We start from the raw sequence: 21,503 nt of genomic DNA on the forward strand, positions 1-21,503 counted from the left end.
CGATTTGGACTGTAATTGTTTCTCATTTGGACGTCAGTAAAAATAAATTTACATATCACCTCAGTGATAAAACTCATGGATTCGGATGGCGATCTATTCACAGTGGAGAAGCCAGTTCTGTGATCCTACGAACATGGGAATGTGCTGCTCACGTGACCAGTCACATGATTGCCTGCTGCAAAATTTTTTTATTTTATTTACAAATGTATTCTATTATTGTGTAAAATGTATTTAAAAATACTTATAGAAAATGTATTCTTATTATTCATTATATAAAATGTATTTATAATATACATTTTATAATATATAATCCTATGTATTATCTGATTATTTAAATCTCCTGTTTGAAAATATACACGCTTAGTTGTATATAATTATACGCGATATTATCCGTTTATAAAACACATTTTAAAATTGTATCTCATACCCGCTGCTGCCATAATAAAGGCCCATTTTGAATGTTTATTGGCTTTTCTTCTCTTTCTGCTCCCAGTTGCTGCGGTGGAGCAGTTTTGAAGTACTGTTCTTTTAAATACTTTCCAGCATTTCAGAAATAAATATAAATGCAAATTACACCGAAGTACAACTTTACCTTACGGTGTTCGGGAGTGCTCAAAAAGGGGTTTAAACACTGAATTTTGAATCGATTTCTTCTCAAACTCAGAGATGTGGATTCGACAGCAATTAAATAACGACCATTGTGTTTGTCAAAAAACAGTAGGTAATTCGGCCGGGGGATTTTTATTATGGGGTGGTGAGAGAAAAACACTGACATCCTGGATTCGGAAGGGATTAAAATCCGAATAGGGCTTTAGAAAACCAAAAAATCACTTACATCCCCCTGAGAAAAAATTACCGTCCGAATAGGGCTTTAGAAAACCACCCAAAACATGTGCTAAAAACTACTCAGACGACTTAGAATTCTCATAGTAACACCCTGGTAACCACTCCTAACACCCTAACAACCACAAACCAAAGCCCTATTAATCTCCCACAACACTCTAGAATGTGCTTTGAAAAAACCTCTCAGAACACTACATAAATTGCTTAGTAATGCCCTAGAAACCACCTTGTAAGCAAACATCTAGCAACTATCCAACACAGCAAGTTTTGCTCTGCTAAGTACCATTAATAGTTTTTTGTAAATATATAAAACATCACTCTTGTCACACCAGACTACTTAGGCAACCCTACTGTTCATATTAAAAGATAAGCATCGCTAAGCATCTATTAGTTTCACACACAAGCTTTACATTGACATTAGCCCTAGCACAAACTCACACACACAAACAAACAAAGCTCAGTTAGCCCACCAAATCGTTTCCCCTTCTTTCCTTTTGATCACCCACGAATAAATTACAACCGTCACAGCGATATGCAAAAATGTCATGGAGTGACAATCAAAGCCTGACTAAAAAGCTTTTAAGGACCGTGCTAAAGTTTCATAATCGCACACTAATAAGATTATGCAAACTCATCCATTCAGCCACCTGTGTATGAAAAAAGAAAAGAAGAAACAGAAAACCAAACAACTAGATGCGTTCTGAACTCTATGAATGTGTGTTAAAGGAAGCCATTGAGAGAAAGCTTTTACTGAATGTCTTTACCTTCACAAGCAACCATAATTATTGCTAATTGCAATTCCACCCCCGTTCCAAGACTATCCACCAAAAGCATCCAACGCTTTTAATCAATAACTTTATGGACTGTCTATTGTCTAGATGAAAGATCCAATAAGATGCTAAATTCAAAATGCATTATCCAATCAAAACTCACCATTCCTCAACTCCAAATGAGAGTTGATGCACACAGAGTACCAAGACAACAGTAATAGTGAAGTTCTGAAAGCAAGAAGCCCATAATTTGACAATATAATAATACCGAATCTCCCTGTTTTCTATTCATTTGTGTAAATCAAATACAGTGTACTTAAAAAGTCTGAGAACACTAGTGGAATTAAACCCTTGTTTCTTTTTTATTATTATTTTTTATTAAACATTATCTTATCAGCAACAAATCTGAGTGAAATTTTGAAAAGACTGAACACATTTTTTTTAAACTGTATTTAAAATTGAAGATTTTCAATTTGTTCTAAGAATTAACAAAATACAAAATGCATGATTTGTTATTGATTTAGAGATCTGCACACATATAACACTTCATATGCTAATTTACAAAATGCATGTGGTGGGATTTGTTATTGATTTAAAGATCTGCACACATATAACACTTCACATGTTCTATATGGACAAAAGGGACATAAGAAATGTAGAAATGTCATATTATGAGAAGCATAAGCATTGCGTGCAAATTGTCTGAATTTAGCGCCTGAGCTAAGCTAGCATCTTTTGGTTTGCTGACACAAATCTTAAATATTTTGCTAGCCACTTTACTGCAGGTCGATTATCGTTCTAATTGGTGTGTAACAAGATTTACCAGTAATAACTACAAGAACCGGAGATGATGCTGCGCTAAAAGGAAGCAAAGAAGTAATTCTGAAATGCAGACCTCAGGCAAAACAAAAATTAGCATTAGCGATGAAGACACCAGTTTGGCAGGTCTTAGGTGGCTGAGAAAACATGATGTGAAGAATTAGCAAATGTTCGTCAGGATTATATCTACTACATTCAAAGCAATGAAAGCAGAATTTTTGTGCGGACATGTACATAGAGCAAGCGTACCTTATGATACCATACCAATTAAACTGAGAAAAATATCATCAATAGTGTATTTAGAAGGAAGGAAATTACAAAAGAGCACAAATTTCTCTTTTTCATACTCTATTCTCTTTCATAGTACTTTTCTCTCATTTAGTCTTTGATTTCATTTTCACCTTTTCCATAATTCATACCATCTTTTACTTATGATCTACCTTAATTCTGCTTTTTCTCTCATTCTATCTCTTTCTTTCTCTCTACCTTGTTTCGCTCTTCTGCTGCATTTTCCTCAGGCTGAAAAAGAACCAACCATCATAAATCTACCCCTTTATTGCTTCTGAGGAGAAAGAACGAGGGAAAAAGGGAAGGGAGGGGGGACATGGGAGATGCAGGAGAAGAAAAAAAGAGAGGAAAAGGGGTGGAGGAATATCTAATCTCAGAGCAAGAGCTACTGGACCCAATGAACAGATGGATAAAATGAAAGGAGGAGAGAGAAGGAGCTTGGGAGGGGCTGAGGATGTCACCATTAATGAGAATAATTTACAGTTTAGAAGCTAGCAGACTCGAGACCTCTTCAGTAACTGAGACCACCACCAGCACCCCTCCAATTACTAAAGGCATTCTAGCACTCATGGCTGACTTTTTCCATGTAAACAGTAGTCTAACTAAAGAACTGTGTTAGATAATCATGCAACAGATAGTAACAAATTTCACACTTCCTATTAGCTGTGGACTGAAGGCCACAAACAATGAGAGAATGGCAGTGACATTTAAGTGAACTGTAATGAGTAATTTCAAAATCCTATCAATTCCTGACACTGAAACAAGAGCTTCTCTCTTCTTTTAATGTTGCCATTTGCTCTTTATTTCAAGGAAAGGATGAGGGAAAGGGATTTTGGTGGCTACGGGGACATCGGAGGTTGGCGCATAGGCATAAATGTATTACAGAGTGTCGATTTCCTATTCCAAGAGCTAGCTGTTGCTCAGGGCAACAGGAACCATTACTGTCCCACTGCACAACACCGATATAAAATCCAGAGTTATGGGTAAGGGCTTATCAGTTCGACTCTTAGCATGTCTCTAGGCAAACTGCCCGATGCTGAAGCTTTATCTGAATGATTAAGAGTTAGCTTTTAGTTTTGCATAGTCAGACTTTTGTCTAAAATTTCACAAGTTTAGCATCTTATAACATCCACTTAAACAAGAAGAGCCATCTAACTGGCATGTTAAAGCAACCAATCACAGGAATAATAGAACAAATTAAAAAGGTAAGTAGATTACACCACAATAATAGAACAAATTAAAAAGGTTTTAAAAAAAAAAAAGAATAATAATGGTCCAGATGTTTATGAATGACTAGCTATATAGAAACGCACAAAAAATAAATAATGCATTATTTAATAGTGCATTAAGACTGGTGTGCTATATGCACCAGACAGTCAATGAACAGACTGTGAGGAGACCAATGGATTTTTGGGTATTGATTTTTTTTTTTTTTTTTTTTTTTTTTTTTATACATTGATTTTTTTTTTTTTTTTTTTTTTTTTTTTTCAAAATGGCAAGTGCCTCAACAACAAAATGCACTTACATACATTCCCACCAAAGAAATTTTCCAAATCACACAACAACAAAAATAAAAAACACCAAGAAAGTTGGCTAGTGCCTAAACAACAAAATGTAAAACCACTGTGTTTGTCCCAAGCACAGACTAACAAAGATACAGTATACCAAGAATTGCTGACGTAACTCTAAAGCGGACAGCTCAAATGTAACAACCATCCAACCACAAAAATCTCAAAGATTAGCTAATACACATCCAATTTACAACTGCTGCCCTGGAGCAGGAAATACTCAATTCAAATACTGATATTTAGCTCTCCATAACATAGCATGAATAAAAATCAAGGAACTTACCTGTACATGCTGCTGCATAGAGCCATATGGCATGCCTTGACTCAGCGCTTTTTGCTTTAACATCATCATCCTCTTCTGTTCTTCACTTAAATGGGCTGACTGGTTGGGCATTGGACCTGGAGCTTGTGGTGGCCCACCCCCGGTGCCCTGCATGTAGGGCATCATCGGGTTTTTGGCTTGATTGGCCATGGGCGGCGTCATCCGCTGACTCATGTGGTCTACTCCACTGAAATGAGTCAGTGGCTTGGTGTTGCTATAAGAAAGCTGCTTATTGAGGTTGTTTTGGGCAGCCAAGTTATTAGGTTGCTGCTGCTGCTGTTGCTGGTTGAGCATGTTCATGTGGTTCTGTGGGAGGTAGTTGTTCATGCTTGGTGTTTTTGGCCCCATTGTGTTGCCAGCACTGAAAGCCTGCGTATACATCATGGGGCTATTTGGTTTGTCTGGGTTAAAGGGTCCACTGTATGGGCTTGTTGGTGCTCCTGCAGGTGACCAGTTTGCTGCCTGGGACTGTTGTTGGTGTTTTTGTTGGACAAGTTTGGCACGTTGCTGCTGCTGGGCAGCCATTTGCTTCAGCTGCTCGGCCGGTGAAAGTTCAGAGGTGGGTGGGACAGGTACACCTCCTCCTGTTCCCCCTGAACCAGGACCACCTCCTGTTACTGGAGTTGATGCCATGGGGTCAACGCCAGGACCTGCATTCATCATAAATCCATTCCCGGGCCTTGAGGCCTGGGTCTGCGCTTGGGTGGGAGTTTGCGGAGAACGTGCCACACAGTTAGCAGGCGATCCTGATGGCATTCCAACTGCTGGTGACTGCTGCAATGGTTGCTGGGGTGGTGTCCCATTGGCAGCAGTTGCAAACGGGGGACCAGAGGAAGATGGTCGCACCTGAGGTGACCCCATGGACATCTGTCCACTTTGCGGTAGCGGTGTACTGTTGGGTGCCGTAGCTACAGAGTTAGGTGCTGGGTCTTGTGCAAGCTGCGTTTGTTCTGTTGTGGCCCGTGTGAAGTCACTCACTTCCTTTTTCTCTTCAAAGTCCTCATTGAAGAGGTCGTGCATGTCGTCCTCAGGCACTGTGTTGGCCAGCTCATCAATCAGTTCCTGCCATTCCTGGTCATTCAGATTGATGTCAGAGAATAGCTTGTTCTGATTTGAAAGCGAAGTTTCAGAGGACTCAATTCCACTGCCGTCATCCAAAGGCTCTTGTTTCATGTCCTTTAGTAGGCTAAAGCCATCTTCCAACTCCAATGAACCATTCAGTTTAATATCAGGCATGCCACCATTTTTGCCTAAATCCTCAGGTCGTCCTGTAATATGGTTTGTACCAGCATTGCCATTGCCGGTTCCGTTGTTTGAGGAGGCACTGTTGTTGCCCGAGGGCAAGGTGGGTTTGATGTCCATTGGATGAAGTGGGGAAATGGGCGGGAGGCTACCAAGAGAGTCCATTCCAGTGCATCCTTCCTTACGGAGACTCTTTGTAGTGGGAGAATAACTATTATCACTGAGGCCATTTTGGTCACCATTTAAAGGAGACCGGGCACTGTCCAATTTCCTCTTCACTGTCTCCTGGAGCTGAGAGAGAAATTAAAGAGAGAACAATGGTTAGAAGGTCTCTTCAGGTCAATATGAAAACACATTTTCAGAATATTGTTGTCGTACATTCACAATATCTTGTAATGCTACCTAGTGAAGCAGTTTTACAGTGTATAAATAGCCAGGCATGGTACTATTCAAACAATTATTTACATTTCAGAGCAGAAGGACGTCAGAGTGGTTTCTAGTCCAGAATGCCAAAATTTACATAGGTAATATATTCTCGCTATCAAAACACTTCACGATAGAAAAAGTTTTCTGCCAATGGTCTTCATTGTGGTTACTTGTACATGTGTTAAAAAATTAAACATTCACTTGATATTTGCTCTTTTTGTTTATCTGATAGTACAGAAGATCTTTCACCAAGGTGTTGTCTTGACATCAAATGAGGGAAGGTATTTTGTTCAACACAAACTGCCCACAGTGGCTCACATCAGTGATGTCAAACAATCCGTATCTTTTATATTTTTCAGCAAAGTTGTTATAAAGTGGATGAATTAAACTGACTACTCAAAAGAAGTCTTAGTGTGCTCATCCAGCAGCATGGTTCTATGAGAATGAATCAGTTCCATTTTAAAAACTGGATCTTTTTTTTTTTTTTTTTTTTTTTTAAACACAAGGACACTTTCTATCTGACTGTCAGATCAGGTTTCTCATGAACTCTTAACCAACCTAATTATGCAAGGCTACCTTTAGACAAACTATTGAATTGAGTCATTCAACTGACTGGTTTGTCCGTTTTGAAAATATGTAGTTTTGCACATGCCTGTTTTACTGGCACTGCACACATAAGTCAAACATATAAATTCTCACTGCACAGAGAATCACTGATAGGAGGGAAATGGTGATGAGTGTCAGTTATCACTTCACAATTACATAGAGAGAGAAAAGAGAGAGAGAATAGAGGAGAGGGAATCAGTTGCAAAACAAACTGAGTTTCATTGTTCACACATGGGCACACTTTTATCCCACAATGCTCTTCTGCTTAATTTGTCTCAGCCATTAAGCTGTGTCTAACCCGCTCAACACAAGCATGCTAGACAGTAACACACATGTACATGCCAACAGAGGTTAGGGACAGGGGACAAACCTTAAAAATGTCATTACTGCCTTAAATAGCATTACATATTGGCACAATCAACCACAAATTAGGAGGGGAAAAAGGTGCAATCAGCCGTAATGAGAGTTTAAGCATTCCTCCAGTTAATTCACAAATGACACAACATTCAGTTGTGTCACTTTGCAGACGGTCCCTTCCCTCTCGCTATTGCAGGGCAGTGCAGTGGGGAATGAACAACGGCAAATATTGACGGGGAAAGAGTGATAGATGCCTCCTGAGAGGTGAGGATAGAAAAGAAGGTGAAAAGCGTTTCCCATCATCTCTCCTCATCATTCGGTTTGTGCTAATGACTCTCACAGTGAACACATTTAACATTGTGTTAATTACAGAAGTGAAATGTGTGCGTAAACCTGGAGATGTAGATGAACCACAAGAACATTAGTGACAAAATTCTCCCCATACACAATAGCAGGATTCCACCCACCATATCCACTTATCCCAGTGGACTTCGGTGTGTGTGTGTGTGCATGCTACAAATCTCACACACACACACACACACCACCGAAACATGCGAAATGAGATTCTGAAACAACAAGATTCATGGATCTTCTCTCCGAGCCTCCTCTGAGGTAATACTCCAACCCCCCCAAAAACATTCTATCTCTTTCTCTCAGTCTGTCTCTCCTTACATGACCAGAAGAACAGCGAGATCATGATGGGAAACAAGAAAGGGTGATGCTTGCTGGCTAGCTTGATGCAAAAGAAGGAGATAAGCAGGATAAAATGAGGCATGCACACACATACAAAACACGTTCTGCTGCAGTCTAACTCTATAAGACTTTTACACTGTCTGGCTATGCTTAACAGACACTGCATGTACTGTAAGCTATACTGTAGCAAGCTCAAATATGACCCTCGCGTTCATGTTGACTGTAGGTCTGCGTGGGGTTGCATCTTTCATTGTTACACCTCTGTCGTGTGCAGCTGCTAAGGGGGTTGTCAAGGCAACCGTTGTCACGACGGCTGTCAATATTCGTGCCGTTTATCATGCCATAAAGACGATTAGGATGACTGTCACTCACATAGAGAGAGACTGGGAGAGAGAGAACGAGAGAAAGAAATCAAGGCAGAAATCGAGAACAATGTGGCTCACACATAAAACCGGCTGCATTCATAGAGTCAGTGTTGGGGACTGACAACAATATTTGTAAAATTGTGCTGTACATACTGCGGTTATGAACCAGTAACCAAAGTCAATCTAACTGGTCAAAGCATATAACAATAGCTTGGAGTGCCACCAGTGGAAAATGAAATGAAAATTCATTACAATACAATAAAATCTAAAAATAAAATAAAATAATTAAATAAAATATAAAATTAAATGAAAAAAATTAAACAAAAATCAAATAACCAAAATTAAAATTTATAACAAAATACTAAATAAAATAAAAAGCATCTCTTTACATAATATTGTCATTATTGCTATTACAACTAAATATTAAATTACAATTAATATGTACCATTGTTTACTAAAAGTGATATTTTTATGGTTATTTTGTCTTCATAAATTGTATTGTGACAAGCACCCATTTAAATAAATAAATATATTTTATATTTATTATAATGATTGTAACATTACTATTATTATTATTATTATTATTAACTATAGGTTGTTTTCATGGTTACTTTGTCACTCATTTCTAAGTTCTATTAAAAGGAACCCTAATTACCAGTAAAAATAGTACTGGCAAACACATTCTGCTATTGAGACCATTCCTCTTAATGCCTTTTAAATTTGTGGATGACTTGCTAAGCCTTTTCTCACTCCACTCCTGCACCCTATCGGTCCGTGTGTGATGAATCCTCTCAGAGTGGCACATGATTGATATCAATAATGATCATCTTCCTGCAAAGACTCTGCATGCTAAGTGAGGCGTAATTAGGTATGTTTAGCACCAACCCCCTCTAGCAGACATCTTCACTGACGTCTGGGGTCGAGTGGTACTGAACGGATAGCATAACTAGCGACGCCATAAGCCAACAGACAGAGACCCATCTAGCTAGCAGCATTTGGCTCAAAACCGCCATAATAGGATAAGAACGTCGAGAAAACCTCCCCAAACCATCAACCAGCATTGCAGTCTAAATAAAACACGCGGCGGAGGTAGAGACAGGAAAATACATAAATTCTTTTCATACTTTTTGTCAGGTTTCCACACATCCACCTGTGAACTTCTATATACCCAACTCATGCTGATGTTTGTTTTTCTCCATTTCACTGCCTATTAAAGTGTTCAGTAGCTCACACAAACACACTCCCTCTCCTGCTCTCTTCACAGTCACCATGTGGGAGAGCACATGGATAAAGGGAGAGAGAGATATACAAGAGGGAGGGAGGGAAAGACAGAAGAGCTCTTCAGACAGACGGTAATGCTTTCATGTGACTGGAGAGAGAGAGAGAGAAAGAGAGAGAGAAAGAGAGCGCAATGGGTGGGGGAGAGAACCACCAAGGTGCAGTTGTTATAGCAACCTCCTGATCCCGAAGCCCCTCCCCCCAGCTCCTGGGCTGAGTGCACTGGACACCTCTGCCAATAATCTCTCTCGCTCTTTCTCTCTAGTGGTCTCCCTCCCTAATGTTTTCTTTCCTCTCTCTCCCCTTCAATACATACCCTACACTTTTTTCCTAATCTACTAAATTTTCTTCTTTATGTCTCAATCTCTGTGCACTCTTCTTTGTCAACGTATGCAATACTTACCCTGTGTTACTGACTTTGTCTCGTAACCGTATTGTACAAAATAACAGAAAACACAACCTTGATTATTTCACCTACAGGGTCCACCTAGCAAATGAGCAAAGATATGTTGCATTTCTAGGTAAGAAAATGCTAAATTGTCTCTAAATCGCAGTCAGGTACAAACTATGGTTATATTGTGTCCAAACAGGTTTCCAGTGACATGACATTTGTTTGTCCAAAAAGACTGCAAAAATTGCTGTGCAACGTGGCATGATTACAACCAGTCAGATGATGTTTGACATTTAAAAGTACAGCATGAAGAAAAGAATTCTGGACCAATAAGATTTTAGAGTGGGCGGAGCTACTAAGTGTGACAAATGAATGACAATGCCCTGTTGCTTGTTGCAGAAGCTTAGGACAGAACAAAGAGGTGGTATTTATTGTATTATTCAATAAAATAAAAAATAAAATTAATAAATAAAAAATGGCATTAACAGATACCATTACATAAGTCCCTATAATTAATACAGAAAAACAAAACTATATGATAACATGTAGTTTAGTAATACAGTAACATGTAGTTTATCTGTACTAAGAATTCACATAAAAAATAAAATATATTATTAATACAATAAATAAATACAAAAAGACAAACACAAATGAACAATACGTCACAGATATGATTAAGAAAATATAATTAAAAATGGATATTAATTTGCAATTTTAAATGTTTTTATTGCATGTGTTAAACAGACAACAACAACATCTTAAATTAACACAACAAAAACACATTATATAACCCTTATCTAAAAACAATCTTTAAAAAAAACGAAACATGTAGTGCTTTCAGGTCTTTATGTGTGTATGTGTTTAATCAACATCATTAAATTGAGCTCTTGAATGTGCACGGTACAATAAAGGCAGGTTGACATGTGTGTATGTGTTTAATCAACATCATTAAATTGAGCTCTTGAATGTGCACGGTACAATAAAGGCAGGTTGACCTTTGACACACAACAGATAACACAGCTAAACACACAACACAGTCACTTACACACAGCCTCTCTCGAGTAAATACTGCGCAGAGTACTCATCTGAAAAATGTGGTTTGTGTAAGTGTGTATGTGTACGTGTGTGTTCTAGAGCTCACAAGTTTACACATATGCAGAATAAATTAGAACAATCATAAACATATGCAGAATAAAATATAAAAATAATAAACAAGTTTACACACATGCAGAATAAATTAGAACATTCATAAACATTTCATTTTATTTTTTATTTATTTATTACAACCCCCAGGAAGCTATTTGCCATAGCATAAATTTACATATATTCCATTAGACATAATAGTAACTGAAATTACAAATTATCCTGTTCAAGAGTTTACATATCCCTGGTTCTTAATATTGCATGTTGACCCTTGAGCTACTATTATTTGTAGCTCTGTGTTAATGTGTACTAGACCCTGGATTGTCCTGGCTAGTAAAGCAGCTCATTGTTTCTAATATTAATTATTAATATTAATAAAAAAAATAAAAAAAAACTTTCATGAGAGAAGCGGCGATGCCTGAATCAACAACAAATTGCTCTTTTGAGTTAAATCTCTGATTAAAGGTTAATCCAGATCATAGTCTGAATGATTCATTAAAGAATTGGACTGATTCAACTCGCTAGTTAACCAATATTTTGGTCTATTAGTCAACAAAGCCATTGTATAACCTCAGCAGACTTGAAAAGTAGCACACAACTCATGTGACCCTGGACCACAAAACCGGTCTTAAGTCACATGGGTATATTTTTAACAATAGCCAACAATACATTGTACGATATGGGTCAAAATGAACAATTTTCCTTTTATGCCAAAAATCATAAGAATACTAAGTAAATATCATGTTCCATGAAGATATTTTGTAAATTTCCTACCGTAAATATATCAAAACTATATTTTTGATTAGTAATATGCCTTATGACTGGTTTTAAGGTCCAGGGTCACATATGGCCCACTTTTACTCAAGTTTTAAAGCACAAGTCCCTATTCAGTATAAAGCAAGGAAAAGAGTGACCAGCACATTATTCAAATTTTTTCTGTGTAACACACACACAAAATAAATAAACAATAAATAAAGTCACAACAATGACAGAAGGTTCTATTTTAGGTGATTTATCCCTTTAAGAACCATATGTACGTATGTACTTTTAAACAACAACGTGTCTATGAAATAAGCATATCTGTTATGCATGTTCTTTAGGACAATACTACTAAAAAAAAAATTGTATGATGACTCTTACTCGTTTTAAAATGCTAAACATCTTGTAGATTATGCAAGGGATACATAAACATATGAGGACTGTACGTAATTAAATGCACACAACATAGACAGCTGTATTAAAACCAAATTAGTCATTTTTAACTTGTTGCAAGCTGTTGTTTTGTGATCAATGCACGTTGTTCACGCTTGAATCAAGTTGTAGGGAAATTTTGGAATGTTGTGGTTAGCTGGAAAAAATGTATTACCTCACCCCTCCTTTCTCTCTCTCTCTCTCTCTCTATCTGTTCTACCTCACTCTCTCCCTCGTGAGTTCCTGTCTGTGGGATACAGAGGTTTATAAATAACTCTCAGCCCAGTACAGTGTTTTTGTGAGTGCGTGTGGTGGCAGTATGTGTGAAGATGGAAGGAGCACCCACTGGTTAACACTAATATAATAAGATATTAATGAGGGAGAAGAAGAAGAGAGAGAGAGCGAGATAGAAGGAAGACAGGAGGGGGAGGACAGGAGAGAGCAGAAGCAGAAGAAAGGAGGGAGGAGAAAGAGGGGGCACGGAGAGTCAGCACACGAGGCTTCCGCTCGTTGAGCAACACCGCCTCCTCCTAAACGCTGCTAAATACTCGCTCTCTCTCGCTCGCCGTCTCCCTCCCTCACTGTTAATGGCAGCCTGTTTAAACACTGGCTGAGTGAATGTGTGTGTGTGTGCACTGTAGCGCCTGGGTGCATGTTAAACACAGTCCCTGAAATCCTACTCCAATCCAATAAAGCCTTCAGCAGCCCTGCCAGCAGAGACAATTACTGCACCTCACCCGAAGGGAGACCGATTTCGGGTCAGAGAGAGAGAGAGAGAGAGAGAGAGAGAGAGAGAGAGAGAGAGCCTTCAGAAACGGAAGGGGAGAGAGAAAGAGAGAACAGGAGCATGGAGAATGAGGGAGGGAAGACAAAGAGCGGCTCGTCACAATAAACTGAGAATGTCATAATCATCTGTACATTACTCACACGCTCTTCAGGCTAAGCTCCTCCCACTGACTTCATTTGGCACATTCTTAATAACTTCCAGTCATCCATTCATCACTCTGTAAATATGGGTTTGACGGTAACTAGTTTGACTTGTGAGGTATGTCTCACATATATGTGATACACATGCAAATATACAGAGGGATACAGATCAATGAGGATTGTGCTGTTGTGCTTAAGTGAAAAGTAAGACAAAATGAATTGCATTTCTCACAGCTTGGTTGCCATTTACATCTACTTACATCTAAATAAGGCTTCCAAAACAACCACACAAAAAAGTAAAGTGCTAGCAATTAATTTGCTAAATTAACAATTATTTATATTATTTAAAGACAATGTAATAATCAAGCTCAACAAAAAAAAACTTTATTCCCTACCACTGTTTTCACAACACGTCTTCAATTGGCCATATTGGCAGCACTGAGCATAAATTAAACCTTAAATTTTTAAACAAACTAAACAATTAAATTTTTATCTTTATGACCTTATATTTTTAAATATACTCAACTATTAAAGGTGGATTTTTTTTTCTAATGAAAGAGTGCATTTTTTATCTTACATAATTGAATACTAATTAAAAGGCTTCTGTGTTATAAACACATAACTGCAAGTGGAAAAAAAACTATTTTTGGTTATCTGTTAATTTTTTTGAACAACTGAAATCAAAGCTTACTTGAAATGAAGACATCTTATGAAAAGAGTCACATTTCAGTTTTATTGTAAAAAGCATGTTTCCATTTTTTGCAAACAAAATAAATATTGGCATGTCAACACAAAAAAGGCGTGAAAAAGTAGCGGACTGGCCAACGCGTCCTGTGTGAAGCACAAAGGAGTTCCGGCGCTTGTTCCGTGTTTCTTGCAAACAAAATACATTTGAAATACTCATTGGCATGTCAAAAGTAGAAAATAACCAGTGTTTCTTGCAAACAAAATACATTTGAAATACTCATGCAAAAAGTAGAAAATAACTTCTCTTGTAAATGAATATTATTTTAAATAATGCAATGTGAAAAGAAGAAAAGAATAACTTGCATCTCCTGTAAAGAAATATTTAAAATAATGAATGTAAATAGAACACTGATTAAGAGAAAGAGCATGTCACCATCTCAAGGATCTTGTCCTGTCCCTCTGTATGTGCAAGTATTTACCCTACGTTCTTACTGGCCATTCACTCAGAACACGCCTTTATGTCTAAAACCGCGAGATGCAGTGCTCAGGAATGGTTAAAAAAAAGCGTAGTGCAGAATGCCATGCCATGTTGCATTCAAACATAAAAGTTGCCATGCCAACCTGCTACTGTAAACAAAAGCTATCAATGCTTTCCCCACCTCTGGGGTCTTCTGATGGTCCACTGTTTTGGAACTGACATTGATGAGTGGCGCTGCGTGTAAAAGTTTAAATTCTTTTAACGCACCTCATGTGAGAGACGCTGCAATTGACTCGAGCGCAATGGTCATACACGTCACTCGGTAGTATGTTTTTAAGGAAAAGTATTAATAGGATTAAAAAAAAAATGACATGGGAAAATTAAGTCGGTTAGAGGTTCTGAATTTTGGTTTTGATTTCTTTTTTATTAATCATCCAGCCCTACACTGACTGAACCAAACAGAACTCGCAACTTTTGTTTGATTATTGCTGCTGAAAATGGCCAGTTATTGTCATGTTTGGGGCTGTACTAATAGGTCGTACAGGGAAAAACATTTGAAGTACTATAGACTACCAAAGGTTCGAACAAATCAAGGAGAAAAGCGCAAAAAAATTTTTGTGGATGGCCAAACTGGACCAGGATTTCCAGGAAAAGAATCTTGACAAAATCCATGTTTGTTCTTATCATTTCTTGTCAGGTAGGTGAAATATTAGGCTAATATCTTAATTCATATTGCTCGTACCTATCTTTACCACCTATTAACTTCAAAATATCGCACCCTTTCCTACTTATTAAGTTCTTCTCTATCTGATCTTGCGGCTTTCACACTTTTTTTTCTTGGTTTAGACAGCTTAAATTAGCAGAACAATGTATTCAGTAGGAAATTAACCATGCAATCCATGCTGTTGTTCACATCTGAGTATCTCCAGTCCGGGTAACTGACCAAACCGTGACGTAGGTGCCAAAAAACACTTTTCTATATTCACTAAATGAGCTATTTTTTAAAAAAAAATTAGCAATATAGTAAGCTAGCAGGCTAAGCTGTTAGCATGCTAACCCATGTTTTCCAACCTTGTTCCTGGAGGCACACAGTCTCCTTTATCTGTCCCATTCATTTTTGGTTTGGGATTCTCTGCTAACGAGCTGATGAGCTGAATCAGTTGTGTTTAATTAGGAAGAGTTTGAAAATGTGTTGTGTTGGTGTGCCTCCAGGAACAGGGTTGGGAAACACTGTGCTAACCAAAGGCTATCCGAAAAAACATCCCCTGCTTCCAAATATGCATACTTCCATGCTATATAGCAGGCAAAAACTGTAAGTGAAAAGAATAGCATGTGTTACAGGCTCATTAAAGTTCATTTATGTAAGTCTTAATAGTGGCAAATTTTAGGCATTAAGACCAATAAGAAATACCTGCTGTTCATTTGAACCAAACAAATACCGTAAAGGGGTTGGTAAACATGTTAAAGCCATTCGTTGAATGTGATATTAGCAATTTCAATCCAGATCAGTTCTACATCTGCCACATGACATTTTACGATCCGATGGGTACGGAAACATAATCCACTGACTGCAGATTTCAAAACACTTTTATCGACTGGATAATCAAGGATAATCTCACACAACATGACAACTCAACATTCCTGAAGACAAAAAACATTGAGCATTGATAACTGCTCAAGTTGTGATCACCGCAGAACAATTGTAAATTTAAAATTTAACATTCAACCAACAGCAAACAGAAGACTTAAAAAGTTAACATGGGTGGATTTTCCTGAGACTACCCAAAACACCCGCAGGTGGAAATGATGGAAATGATAGAGAAGAAGCTATTCATGATTGATTAACGCATTCCCACTAGCCCAGTGCTACTGACTCAATTACGAGACTACAGCAGAAAATCACCCCATTTCAGACACCTGACATATTTTAACTCCAGAAATATGTCTGTGTACAAGCAGGTCTACAGCAATATGCTAATGGACTTTTATTGCCTAAAGCCCCATTCACACCATGAACAATAACTATAAAGATAACTAGATTGAGATTGAGAATGATTTTTAGAACTATATCTTTATTGTTGCCTTTATAGTTTTCGTCCTTGGTGTGAACAGGGCTTAATGGGTAATTAGCATTGATGCTACAGGTTAAACTCCTCACAAAATGCTTGTCCCAAATGGCACTTCTTAAACTTTTCTGTCTTTCTAAGTCTTTCAATTTGGTGATGTACTGACATCTGGCATTGTCTCTATTCGAATATACATGTTGCCTTACTATACAGCAGGTGAAAACTGTAAAGAGCAGTGTGTCCAAATTCATAGTATTCATAAAACAGGTGAAAAGTACCCTGATGACCTTCTGCTTCTGATGAGAATCTATGCTGGACACTTTACTATCCCATGATGCCACAGGAGAGGAGTTGTTAATGGCAGTGAAGCGACTCAAGTCTAAAAAAAATTATAAAAAAAAAAAAACATAAAAAAGGAACAAACAAATCAAGAAATCACCACATCTATACTAGAACAAAAGCAAGCACTTATTCAAAAGAAGAACCTGCTCAAGGAATCTGCAGTTTTGGACTTGACCACAGCGATGGGAGGAGAGCGACAGATACCCCATAACCTCTCTTCATCTCTCTGTCACCCCCTCATGTCATTTACCTTCATCTTATGACAGCAGGAAATGAAAACTTGCTTTACAGTTATCTTGTTGACCATTTTATTACTTTAATTTCTCTCCCTCCTCATTCTTTCCAATTACCCATCTGTTTATGCAAACTATTTCTCTGTTTATATCTTTCCATCCCTGCTTTCGCCACCCCCCCTCCCTCCAAATGCTCTTTTCTCTGTCTGTCTCTCTTTCTCTATTTTTAGTGTTCCACTGCTTCCTGTTCTTGGAGCCGTACCACAGCAAGAAGGAGGGGGGAAAGAGAGAGAGAGAAAATGTGGATGGGCGGAGGAAGAAAGGAAGTGAGGAGAGGAGGGGTTTGTGCCTGCTGTCCTCAGTCCTCTGTAAATCAATCCGGCCATTTGCCTGTCCTTTTCCTCTCTCCACCACCTCCCTTTCTCCCTCCATCTCTCCCCTCACACAGAGATCAGGCTCAAAGCAGGAGGAAAGTCATAAAACAAGGGAAGAGGGTGAGAGAGAGAGACACGGAGGAAGAAAAAGCGATAGGAAAGGAAAAGGAGGGAAAGAAAGGCCAGAGTAAGCCAATATTGTTAAAGCAGAAATGCATTAAGAAGAAAAAAGGGATAAAGTTATTTTTAAACCAAAAATGAGCTCCTATATATATATATATATATATATATATATATATATATATATATCTATATATACACACACACACATATTGAGTCTATTTGGACAGGATGAGCTTTCTAAATGATGTCTCAGTTGCAGTTATTAATAGAGTATCATGTCATTTCACATACTGATTCAAACAGGATCGGGATCGCTGCAGTTTCTACTAAGGTCTTGTCTGGATGTGGCTTTTACTGAAGGTCATGTGCTCTGGATATGTGCATCACAGCATTTATTGAAACACACAAGACTATAACAGATGAAAGGAAGGAATATATTAAGATGAGGATCATACGTGACACTGCTATTGTCATGGCCAATCTGGTAAGCAAGAAAGAAGGTTTCTGAGTTGTTTAACTGGTAGAGGACAGCTGTAGAAGCATCAAGGTCATAGTTTTGATTCTTAAAAGGATAGTTCACCCAAAAATTAAAATTCTGTCATTAATTAGTTACTCTCACGTCGAAGTTAAACGTTGAGTTTATTGTCATTAAGACCTTTGTTTATCTTCAGAACACAAATTAAGATATGTTTGATTAAATCCGAGAGCTTTCTGACCCTGCATAGACAGCAATGCAACTGATGCGTTCAAAGCCCAGAAAGGTAGCAAGAACATCGATTAAATAATCCATGTGACATCAGTGGTTCAACCGTAATGTTATGAAGCTACAAGAATACTTTTTGTGCACAAAAGAAAACAAAAATAACGACTTTATTCAACAATTTCTTCTCTTCCGTGCTTGCCTTCGATGCGTGTTCACAAGAGTATTCTCGTAGCTTCATAAAATCACAACTACAACTGATATCACATGGACTATTTTAATGATTTCCTTACTGCATTTTCATTTATGGATGAACTATCCCTTCAAGAAACACACAAACTGGCAAGTTGTATAGCAGTTAATTCAACAGTTGAACCAACCTTGATTTGTTATTTTATCCAGAAAGTTGGCAAAAAAGTCTAACTTCATTACCAAGGTGCACTTTAACCAAAACTTAAAAGATACAACAATCTTATAAAGGTGTCATTAAACAAATCCACATGAATCAAATGGTTTGATTTGCTTTGTATGTGTGTATGTTTATATTTTAATAAAAGTATTAAATCTGTTCATCAATCTCATCTCTTCACAAGACTTGGATTAAACTGCTAGATTCATATGGATTTGTTTAACTTTATAACCTTTTTTCAAATCATTTAAGTTTTTGTTATCTAGTCTTTCAATGGATAAATAGAAATCTCATGTTTCATTAAAAAAAGAAACACATAAGTTGACATGAAATCAAAAACGTATCCAAATTACCTCCATTTAATGCATTGTATGTTATTTAAAATAAGAAAAAAATAATATTTGCTCCACCTTTAAAACAACTACACTTTTGGCAGACATCGCAAAGCCTTCTTATTCTCAACTCCCTGTGCTCTACCTGTCATACAGAGACGTCTTTTCACAACCACCATAAAGTCTTCTGACTGAAGTCCAGCTCACTTTTTTTTTAATCTTAAAATTGGCTTTATTTTAACAACTGCAGATGGGGCTTATTTCAGGGTGGTATCTGGGTTTGCCCCCTCTGGGTGGGACAGGGTGGCTTTGACTTGGTGCCATTTAGGCCAGGGGCAAAGGGGGAGAGAGAGAAAGAAAGGAGGGTGTCCCTCCTCAGCTCGCCAGCCAGATGGTCTGGTCACCACGGCTGCGTTGTCCCCGCCAGGAGGTGCTTTGATACTGGAGCGTGTGTCTCTGTGCATGTGTACAATGCCCTTCTGTTATACACATAGTCCCTTTATTTCTCAATCTCAGTATAAGAAAAAAATATTTGTTATATGTGTATATGGCTGAACAACCAGGATGGTCTGCTGGATCAAAGCCAATGCGAATGTGTTTCAGGCCAGCTGACGGACTGTGACCTACCCTACGGGGCCGATGCATTATCATAGAGAGTCTTGAAAAAAAAAAAAAAAAAAAAAAAAAAAAAACACTTTCCGACAAAAGTTTAAATCAAGATTATGGGGCCAGTGTATGAACGCATAGCTGCTTATATTTGTAACACTATATAAACATTATAGTTGTGTTATTTCTAGCCATTATCTCATATAAACACCAAATTATGTTGTACAGAAAACCTATTATTAAATTGAAAAAAATAAATAAAAATAAAATAATTCAAATATTAACAAAAAAACATCTCTGAACTACAACTGTGACTGGTACAGAGTAAAACTTCCTGCTAAATCCTGTGAATAAAGTCACGGAGTTACATTAAAGCTGTATCATTCCCAGCAATTATCACACATCAACATTTGTAAACTAAACAATTAATAAAAAATACAATTACTGATATACTGGCACACAAAAAAATACAATGTAAAAGCTTTTTATTTCTGTGGCCGGTGAAAATGTTGGCAGGGCAAGAAAGATCTGAAAAAAAAAAAAAATTCGTCATTGTTAAGGCCTGGTGTGTGCACCTGTTATACAAGCATCCTTACAGAAAGAGGCAAAGCAGAGAACAGCAATAATATATTTCATAGAACATCAACGAGGAGTTTGTTTTTCCAGATGCTTTTAAAGAGAAATGGAAGTACAGACAGTAACCTCATAATATTCTCAGAAATACACAAAAACTCATACAAATGGACATACACCATACACATCTTTTCATATTCAATGATGAGTAAGACACCTGCTGCTGACTTCAAATGGGTGTGTGTGTGTGTGTGTACATCTGGAGTGTGTGTGAATAAGTGGATGAGAGTGTGCACCTGTGCATGATTCAGTCTGAGCGTGTGTGTGTGTGTGTGTGTGTGTGTGTGTGTGTGTGTGTGTGTGTGTGTGTATGGCAGTCTGTCTTCCCTAACTGGCGCGCAGGCAGCGGATGGCTGAGTACAGCTGACCCAATCGTGCCGGAGAGAAAGTGAGAGAGAAGGAAAGAAAAACAGAGAAATTCTTAAAAAGAGATGCAGATGCTTTGGTGCCATCAAGCATCACTGACATATTTTTCACTCTACATACTTTTCCCTTTTAAATGTTCCACTTTTTCCATGTTTTCTTCTTCCACAAATCGGCTTTTTAAAGGGTGGTGGGGGTTTGGTTGAAGAAGAGACAGAGAGGCTACCATGGAAACAAAGCACATCACCGATATGAGCATCCCTGATGGCACTCTGGCGAGGCAATAACTGTGTCCCACTGGCCTCACTTTGAGAGAGTGTGTGTGTATGTGTGTGTTATGGCATGAGGAGCAACAGAGGATGTGCGGTGTTATTCTGTATTCTATGAACAAAGGTTTTCAAGAGAGCCAGACTTTGAGAGAGAGAGAGAGAGAGAGAGAGTGCACAGACACATGGAGCTGCTCTCCTGTTGGCCCCAGTATAGGTTCTCGGGCAGAGGGCAATTGAAATATTATTGAGCGACTAAGTATACTCTAATGACAAACTCCAAGAAGAGAAAAGACGGAAAAGAATAGGGCTGCAAACTAATAGAAAAAAAAATTGCTAAAAATCCTGAAAATAATAACCAACCAATTTCATTTGCTATTTCTGGGTCTTTCCACTCTGATGTAGGCTTGGACAAAAAAAAACATAAAAAAGGTAATTGCAACTTTTTATCTCATGATTCAGAATTTATATTTCAAAATTCAGACTTCACCTCCTCACAATTCTGAAAAAAAAAAAAAAAAAGTTACAATTACCTTGTTAATTTTTTTTTTTTATCCTGTGGCAGAAATGTCACTTAAGTGAAAAAACCATATTGTAAAAAAAAAAAAAAAAAAAGAAAAACTACGGCATATTTATGTTTTGTTATCATGTGACCACTTCCA

General features: G+C 37.8%; 1 protein-coding gene across 3 annotated transcripts in view; it reads right to left on the bottom strand.

The window, feature by feature from the left end:
* maml3 (mastermind-like transcriptional coactivator 3) overlaps positions 1 to 21,503 on the bottom strand; it is a 113,205-nt gene that overhangs the window by 43,944 nt on the left and 47,758 nt on the right. For all 3 annotated transcript variants that reach the window (XM_042716597.1, XM_042716598.1, XM_042716599.1), the window contains exon 2: positions 4,572 to 6,143. In XM_042716597.1, coding sequence (XP_042572531.1) covers positions 4,572 to 6,143 — 1,572 coding nt within the window. The remainder of the gene's footprint in view (positions 1 to 4,571; positions 6,144 to 21,503) is intronic.

The sequence above is a fragment of the Cyprinus carpio genome, chromosome B1, assembly GCF_018340385.1.
Source record: "Cyprinus carpio isolate SPL01 chromosome B1, ASM1834038v1, whole genome shotgun sequence".
NCBI classification, from domain to species: domain Eukaryota; kingdom Metazoa; phylum Chordata; class Actinopteri; order Cypriniformes; family Cyprinidae; genus Cyprinus; species Cyprinus carpio.